The sequence below is a fragment of the Callorhinus ursinus genome, unplaced genomic scaffold (genome assembly GCF_003265705.2).
Source record: "Callorhinus ursinus isolate GAN/ISIS: 27379988/994484 unplaced genomic scaffold, GSC_fseal_2.0 scaffold1, whole genome shotgun sequence".
In the NCBI taxonomy this organism is placed as follows: Eukaryota; Metazoa; Chordata; class Mammalia; order Carnivora; family Otariidae; genus Callorhinus; species Callorhinus ursinus.
In genome coordinates, this window is record NW_027397063.1 from 65,127,213 (window position 1) to 65,136,626 (window position 9,414).

At 41.2% G+C, this 9,414-nt stretch overlaps 1 protein-coding gene across 1 annotated transcript in view; it reads left to right on the forward strand.

The window, feature by feature from the left end:
• Positions 1-6,248, forward strand: part of ATP13A5 (ATPase 13A5) — a 123,411-nt gene extending 117,163 nt beyond the window's left edge. The window contains exons 27-30 of the mRNA XM_073903541.1: positions 1,337-1,419; positions 1,579-1,667; positions 3,984-4,064; positions 5,504-6,248. Of these exons, the coding sequence (XP_073759642.1) occupies positions 1,337-1,419; positions 1,579-1,667; positions 3,984-4,064; positions 5,504-5,764 (514 nt within the window). The 3' untranslated portion in view covers positions 5,765-6,248. The remainder of the gene's footprint in view (positions 1-1,336; positions 1,420-1,578; positions 1,668-3,983; positions 4,065-5,503) is intronic.
• Positions 6,249-9,414: the final 3,166 nt, after the last annotated feature.

Below are 9,414 nucleotides of genomic sequence, written 5' to 3' on the forward strand. Positions count from 1 at the left end.
GGTCTTGGCTTGCTGGCTGTTCGTGATGATCTTCTGGGGGAGGGGCCTGTTGCCGTAGTTCCCAAATGTCTTTGCTGGAGGCGGAATTGCCCCGCCCTTGTCAGTCCGGGCTAAGCAATCTGCTTGGGTTTGCCCTCAGGAGCTTTTGTTCCCTGAAAACTCTCGGTACAGCTTTGGAGGACCAGAGTGAAAATGGTGGCCTCCCAATCTCCACTCGGAGGAGCTGAGAACTCGGGGCCCCCCTCCCCAGTGCGCCCCCAGAGAAAAGCAGTCACTCCTGTCTCCCCGGTCTCCGGCCGCACTCCGTGCTCACCCGGCCTGTGACCGAGTGTTTCTATCTCTGGCATCTGACCCCGTGTGGAGTCTCCAAACCCAGCAGATCCCTGCGGTGCGCTCCCGCGCTGCTCCTCCCAGGGGAGGAAGGGGAGTCTCCCCAGCTCTGTCGCTTGTTGGGTCCCTGCTGGAGGAGCAGTGGCCCGACTGGGCCGCCGATCACAGTTTATAGCAACCCCGAGCTGAGAGCCCGTGCCTCGGCTCCGTCTCTGCAGCCGGCTTCCCCGCTCCGATACCTGGGAGCTCTGCCACACTCAGGCACCCTGGTCTTTCTGTGACCCCAAGGGTCCTGAGACCACACTGTCCCGCAAGGTTTCCACCTCCCGCTTAGCCACTGGAGTGATGTCCCTCAGCGGGGCCGACTTCTAAAAGTTCCGATTTTGTGCTCTGAGGCTCTATCACTTGCCAGAAGCGGCGGAGGCCCCCTCCCCCGCCGTCTATCCTCCCGAATATCGCCTTGGATTCACTTCGCACGTCCTACCTTCCAGTAAGTGGTCGCTTCTCTGTTCAGAGAGTTGTTGCTATTCTTTTCTTCGATCTCCTGTTGAGTTCATAGGTGTTCAGAATGGCCTGATCCCTATTCAGCTGAATTCCTGAGACCAGACGAAATCCAGGTCTCCTCCTCCTCCGCCATCTTGCTCCGCCCCCTCCTCAATTGAGCTTTTTAAGAAAAATTGGAACTTGCCAAGACAGGAAAAATATCACCTACACAGGGTATGTTGTCAACAAAGACTTCTATGGAGGTGGCAGGTGTGTGATTTAACTTCCCTAAGACACAAAAGGAAGAGTGATCAGAGAGCAGATCAGAAAGACAGATTGAAATCACATTGTGGAAGGCCTTGAATGTCAGTCGAAGACCCCTGGCCCTTATTCTCTAGGCAACAACGAAGAATGAAGTGGTGCCAAGAGGACCGACCCTCTGTTCATGCACGACTCACTAGCTAGGCAGTGATAAAGCGTCAGGGCCTCTCTGGTGAGCATTTATGTAAGCTGGTCCCTGCAGAGTGTCCTGGCCCCCTTGGACTTCTCAGCAATTTTCTGCACCTCGCCTTTCAAAGAAAGATGTTACGATACCGCCTTTGTCTTGTAAGCATTAGAACATATTTTAAAGCATATGAGGATATATCAAAACATCTGAAGATGTATCCTGTATTTGCCCAACAGAAATCATTGATTCTGCAATGTGTGCCAAATTATATGAAACATTCGTTCAGCATCTAAAAATAACGTTTGGTGTTTCTTCAGATATATTTTCATTTCTGCTGATGTCTGCCTTGGGCCTCACAGTTTTCATTCTGTTTTCGGACTTTCAAGATATATACCATGGAATGGAGGTACGAGCTATTCATTTTCACATCTGCAGTGACTCATATGTACGATGGGACCATATCTGCACCATAATTTGCAAGTTAGTTATTACCATATTCTCTCTGATCATTTAATATTGTGGGGCTCTTCTGTTTACTAAAGCAGCAAATAACTTACCTGGCTCTCCCAAATGCAACCCTCTGATTGTTTTCAGATGATCTATATTATCAGTTGAGAACATTTATCCTATTCACACCTAAAATACTATGTGTGGATATTATATCCTTCCATATTATACTAATATAATAAATTAATGTATTAACAAAATAACTAATTCTTCAAGTTTAATTATTTTAACATATAGTAAAAATCCTTTATAATGTAGTTCTAAGGAGCAAGAAAAAGTAGACTTACAGGCCAATCATGTCCTGTCTGTCAGACATCGACTGCAGAGAGTTTTATTTCAGTGGACATCACTTAATCCAGGGTGCAGTGGATTAAAATAAAATTTATGAAGAGGTCATTGAACCCATTCTTGGAACCAGCATTGTGGGAGAAGTAAAAGAAAGGGAAGGATTGACTCTTGATTTGCAATCTATAGTTTTGTTGTGAAGATGAGCTCCACCCAAGAGAAATGATGACATGGCTATGTGAGACCACCCATGCTTGAAAAAAGTGTAACAGAGAGAGAAGTGGGAAGAACACAGGAAGGAGGAGCTCTCCCAGGGCCTGTGGTTGTCATGGGAGGCTTCATGGAGGAGGCACAACTTGATCTGTGTCCAGAGGATAGGCTAGATTTTGCTAGGTAGAAGGTAGGGATATTTCCAACCAGGAGAACAGCCTGAGCACAAGCAGAGGGCTGAAAGAATCTCTTTTGTCTTGGAAATGCAAAAGAATGTAGGGTGACAGAGATAAAAATCAAAAGCCACGCTTGTTTCACAGAATACCTGGAAGACTGGCAAAGGCAGAGGCAACATGCTGTGGAATGTGAGGAAGGCTTGGCTGGATGAAGAGGCCAGGGAAGTTTGAGCTCTCTTCTGAGAGCAACAGGGAGTCATTGAAGATATCCCAGCGGGTTTTTCAGCAGGGCTTTTAAGGACAGACTAATTAGAGTATGGCAGGAAGGCTATATGCTAGAGCAGAGAGGCTGTGGACAGAGACACAGTTAGGAAGTGAAAACCTAGACCATTTAGTCACTTATAAGACATTATGAAGCTTTAGCCCATGCTTGGCACTGGGACTCCAAAGATGAGTAAGATGTGGGCACAGATCTCATGTAGTTCAGGGGCTAGGAGGGAAGACCATCCCCCAAGCAGATGATTTCAAAGCAGTGTGGCAAGTGCCTTCCAGGCCAAGAGATGGAGAAGAGACCTCCCAGATGAGGGCAGGGACCACAGGGAAGGCAAGGGCCAGGTTCTCCGCTAGGATCTGACCCCGTACCACACCTTACAGCCTTCTCCAGACAGTCCTGCGCCAAGGCTGTGTCTCACAACCCTAAGAAAGGCTGTCTCTACTTGCGGCAAAAAATAACAAAGTGTTACTTTGAAATGCCCCATATCAGACTAGGGATGAGAATTGCAGGTGAGCATCTAGACACTGTGAAGGGTCTGTGGTTTTAGTCCTAAAAGCAGCTCAGTCCCCATCCTTTACTTTGGGTCAGATCGGCGGTTTGTGAATAGTCTCTTGCCATTGACGAAGCATGGGAAGTTCTAGTGTTTACACCTATTACTTAATTGTATTTGGTGGTCAGTATGTACCCTTCAATCCTTAAAAGGAGGTGGGTTGGGTGGGTTCAAGTTTCATCAAGCCATTAGATTTAGGGTTGAGGCCATTTGTTCAGAAAATTTTCACCTAGTTTCAAAAGTAATTTGAACCTCTGTCCCCTTTATGTTTTACTCATACATCAGTTTTACTGAAAGAATGAACTCCAAGTAGATTTTACTTTGGGAGGAGTAGAAGTAATAGTATTATTAGATGAATGACTTCATTTTGTGTCCTCTTCCCTATATTTGAAAAGATAAAAATGAAGAGAGATGCACTGTTGCCAAAGTGTTTTGTCTCATGTCTATGACCCAGAGCACATTTACCGAATGTCTCTTGTCAGCAGTGGAGGGAGCAAAGGCCCAGGGGCAGTTAATTCTCATTTGAATTCTGGCTCTGCCATTTATTGATTGGCTTTGAATCCTTGGACAAGGTACTGACCTCATCTGTGAAGTGGAGAAAGTAATGCCCACCCTCCAAGCTCAGAGAGTTGTTACAAATATATAAATTAAACAAGATGATTAATACTTTTCAAAATGGAAGACATGCAAAGCATAAAGGTGGTATTTCTTTTTTAACAGCTCATCCCAACCCTGACATCATGGAGGGTTTCAATTTTGGTGGTAGTCTTCACCCAATTCTGTGTGGCCTTCTTTGTAGAGGTAAAGTGATTTCTAAATGTCTCTTACTCTCTTTCTGGGGAAATAAATAAAGGGTCTCATTCTCAACACATGCCTGTTTTTTAGAGCAACATCTTTTGTCCCCAAAAGTGATAGTTATTAAGGCTTTGTAAAAACTGCACATGTTGTCTTTGGGGGAAATTACTTGGAGAGTGATTTAAAATTCTCTAAAGACTGCATAGAAGTGCTCTCTGGATCTGTAGCATAGAAAGCAAAACATCAAATTAACTCTAACTTTATCTCCCATGAAGGCATTGTATAGTACTTTTCTAGTATTCTCATAAGCTAGTAGAGACAAGACCAGGTGACCTACCAGCTCTAAAATTCAATGAGACCTTTTGAGTGAAGAACTATCTTCAGAAGGGTGTCCTTAATTAAGAGAGAAAGGAAGCCATTGCTCATTCTAGTCAATTCTTCTCCTTGAAAGTCTTCCTCTATAGCATTTTTCTTCTACTCAGTGTCACTCAATGACTTCACTTACTCAATGAAAGGCTCAGACACTATTTTTTTTCAAAGGGACTGTTAAAAAAAAAAAGATTCATGTATTGTAAATCCCTTGGGAAAAGGGATCGACCAAATTTTAAAAAATACACACACACACACATATAAAATTGTATACAATGAGTGTAAAATTTCTCATACTCTTTAAAGAATTCCATTTTTGAGACTATATATATTTTTAAATAATCCAAAAGGAGAGATAAAACTTACATGTATGAAGGTATTCATTATAGTATTATCTCTGGTGGTAAAATTTTAAATTCAACTCATGAGTTCAAAAATAGAGATGCTATTTGCTTTAAATAGTTATACAGCAATTTGAAAAAAATGGTATTTGATCATTAAAGGTGATTATTAAGAAGACCGTAGCTACAAATTGTACATGACAGGAAGCCTAGCATAACCAAAAGTGGAATGCAAAATTTGACCATTTCTATTATAAAGAAAAAAAAGAACACCCCCCCCCAAATGGAAAGCAAAACCCATTTGGTTTCTGGAGTTCATCCATTCATTCAGCAAACCATTACGTGGCACCTCCTATGTGGCACGTGGCAGGTAGCAGTGATTTTTTTTTTCTTTCCTTGATTTTGAGTACATTATTTTGTTATCATTTCAGTCTGGCAGTAAAATAATTCTAAGTGAATCAGCAGCCAGGATTTAACTAGGAAATCTGTAGAAATGAAACGCTGTAAGCTTTGGGCAGATTTCTATAAACACAAGCACTCTTCCTCCTCAATGGAAAGAACGAGGGGAGCTGCTAGACATCGTGGGGACAGCAGGAAGGAGAAGCTGCCACAGAAGCAGCGGTACTAAGCACATCTCAGAGGAAGGCCTGGGGGAACAGAGAGCAGTGGTGAGCAACCTGGCTGCAGGGCAAAGTGGAATCATAGTTTGATTGTTTACTCCTCCTGATTTCTCAGGATGTCATCCTTCAAAACCGAAGGCTCTGGCTATGGATCAAAAAAGAATTTGGATTCTCTTCTAAAAGTCAATATAAGAACTGGCAAAAAAAGCTGGCAGAAGACTCCACCTGGCCTCCCACACACAGAACAGATTATTCAGGTAATAGCAAAAATGGATTCTATATCAATCTCGGCTTTGAGGACCCTGAACAGATTCCAAGAGCAAAAGTCGAATTGGGAGATCAAACCACAGAACAGCATTTCTGGACGAGGCTGTAATCAGAATCATTGTTGTACATGCTTCACACCATCTCCTTATTCCCTGAAACTAAACCCATTTGGAGAAGTGATGATAGTCTATCCTTAACCTTTCTCTCTCCATCAGAGGGTTCAAAGTGCATTATCAATGTATTGAACCTTGCAAAAGAGAACCTTAGGGGCGCCTGGGTGGCTCAGCTGGTTAAACCACTGCCTTCAGCTCAGGTCATGATCCCAGGGTCCTGGGATCGAGCCCCACATTGGGCTCCCTGCTTATGCAGGAAGCCTGCTTCTCCCTCTGCCTACTGCTCCCCCTGCTTGTGCTCTCTCCCTCTCTCTCTCTCGCTCTCTCTGTGTGTCAAATAAATAAATAAAATCTTTAAAAAAAGAGAGAGAACCTTAAATATGCCTATTTGGACTGTATCCTCTGCTATTGAGGGAAAAAAATGTATGTCCTGGATTACCTTTTTTTTTTTTTCTAATAAACTATTCACATTGCATAGCATTATCCTGGCTAAAATGCACAAGTTCTCATAGTAGTGAAATTAGGAGTATGAATATAGGTAGAACAAAGGAAAATTGAAGAAGAGTTTGATGTTTGAAAGTTTCACCAATATATTTTTATTTGCATCTCCAGAAATAAAAGAATTTGGAGGGAAAGCCTTTCTCTCAATAAATCATCACAAGTTTACTTAACCTTATATTCACTTGCAAAGATCATTTATGTGCATATCTTTTCCCAAGGTCACAAAATTCCTTTTTTTTGCTTCTTTTGTATGGCTTTAACAGAGAAACAAGAATTGACATTTACTTCAGAAAAGTCGACTCTAACTGTAGTAAGTGTGGGTGTGGGGAGTGATGGAGATGTCTGTTAATTGCATATAATCTTGGCTTGGGCACAGCTTATATCTAAGCAAACTCCACCAACGTTGGCATCTCCCAAAGTATATTGTTTTGGGGTCAGAGAACAAGAAAATCACAAAGATACTGGGATAACCTGTTAAAATGTACTTTTCACTTAAAGGAGCATGGCACTTCTATTTATTTTTCGCTACTGACAGATTAAACCTCAAGCTCTGGGTTGAAAAGTTGGTTCAATCTCAGCATTGCTCATCTTAAAAACAATCCTGGGGAAGGGACCCATAATGTTTGTATCTACAGCATGACAATCATCAAGCTGCTAAACAACCTTAAGTTCCATTTCATCTTTTCATTATCTAAATCAATTATTAATGGCCACATTAATGGCCACAAGAAAAGGTACGTCCTCGGCAGATATATTCTGCACACTATTACCTTTAATATATATCAACCTCACTGTGACCTGGAGAGGACATATATCCCTAGTGAACATTTTAAATTAGCTACTAGGCTTTCCTTATAACAATAAATCTGATTTTGCCAATTTAACAGATCTTTAATGGCTCATAGGCAATTAGTTAGCCAGTTCCATTCTGTGAGTGCCAATTATGTGCCTAATACTGTGATGTATGGATTCCATAATGCTTTTACAATTCTGGAATCTTTAGGATTGAAAAAAATGTTTTTAACATTTCAGCAATGCATTACCCTAAATATTATTATATACTATGTTATACAAGCCAGTAGCATAAATGCCAATTCCTACAAGAATAAACCCTTTATATTTACATTTTATTTGCTTTTTTAAAAAAATTTATTATGTTATGTTAATCACCATACATTACATCATTAGTTTTTGATGTAGTGTTCCATGATTCATTGTTTGCATATAACACCCAATGCTCCATTCAGTACATACCCTCTTTAATACTCATCACCAGGCTAACCCATCCCCCCACCCCCCCCAGAACCCTCAGTTTGTTTCTCAGAGTCCATAGTCTCTCACAGTTCGTCTCTCCCTCCGATTTCCCCCCCTTTTTCCCTTCCTGCTATCTTTTTTTTTAAACATATAATGTATTATTTGTCACAGAGGTACAGATCTGTGATTCAACAGTCTTACACAATTCACAGTGCTCACCATAGCACATACCCTCCCCAATGTCTATCACCCAGCCACCCCATCCCTCCCACCCCCCACCACTCCAGCAACCCTCAGTTTTTACCCTTTTTTTGGGTGCACAGCTTTGGAGAATGTTAATTTTTAAATGTGTTTAATTTAGTGACTACCAATGAAAGATCAAAAGATGAAAAAGATTTTTAGATTATAATTAAGGAATGTATGTCAACCTAAAATATATGACAGCTCGGGTTCCTTGAAATGGCATATCTGTATTTAGTAATTTGACCTTTAGAATCAGAGATTCAACTGATACAGCATGACATTTAGATAACATAACAAGATTTTTTAAAAAAATCTTTATTCAACAAATGTACAGCTTCTCCCACCTAGTTTTTCCAATAACCTATTTGTTATCTGATAGATGATGATATTTTTTTCACACACCTTTTTGTGTGTGGAGGGTTATATAATAAAGTTGAACTCTACATTTGACTTTGCTAAAAGTACTTAATAGTCTTGGAATAAATGTTTGATAAAAGCACAATGAGCATGACCACATATCAATGATTACCTATAGGAAACGTAAATAGTCTTAAGCTGCCCATCATCAAGACTGGCCATTTTTATGGGAAGACTGATGACTAACTTTGTGAGCTTTACTCTCAGGGTGAAAACCAATGGAGTCTGAACATTACCTATGTGAAAAAGGTATCCTCGAATTTAATTTAAAAGTGCATTTGTGACATAGCATAGCTAGGACTGTCTTCTGGAGTGGCTATGTCTAGAGTTCTCTAGAAAGGTTTGCCTTGAGGATCCTAGGAGGTCCTCTCTGCTCCAGTTCCACTCCCTCTCCTCCCCCATTGGCTGGCATGGTAATTCCACCACACTAGAGTCTCCTGCCTTGGGTAAGATTTGTCCTCTGCAGTCATCTTTTATTAAAAGGTAAGTACACCTTGGGAAAGGTAACACATTAAACTGCTACCGATCTCACCCTTATTTGACAATCTTAGAAAATCTTTTTTGATTTTTGGGGGTTTTGTTTGTTTACTATTACTTGAATGCAGAACATAAAAGGAACAGGAAACTTAATTTAGAATAAAAATGAAGGGGTCATTTTGGATCATGGTATCTGGTAGAAGACACTCACACCTCCCAGAGGACCAGTGGAGGAAGAGGGAATTTGGGGGTTATCTGGAGACAGAATTGGTATCATAAGAAAGAGAAGAGATTAGTCAGGGAACAAGGAAGAAAGATAGGGTCTCTACTGGCCCTGACTGTAGCACATTAGCCTTCTGTCATCATTACTCTTAATGATGCAATTAGACCATAGAATATTTCTGGCCCCTGGGTAAAATCTACATCAGCTTAATAGGTCCAAGACTTTCACTGAGTCTTCTGTTTATCTACCACGTTCCTAGTTCCCTGGTCATATCTTCCCACCCCCACTTACTTGGAATTTTTCCTTTATTTAATGCCATGCTTTTAATTATGGCACAAGAAGGATGTCATTGGCTAGTTGTGTGGTTTGTAGGGTAATGTTGTAATGTCTGATACAATCCTAGGGTATAGACACCTGCATTCACTTTTCTCCACCTGCTGCCAACAAGAATTCCACTGGGAACGTATTAAAAAGGAATTTGTTTCATTCAACATATAATCAATAAAATGCAAGAATAAAATCATGACACTC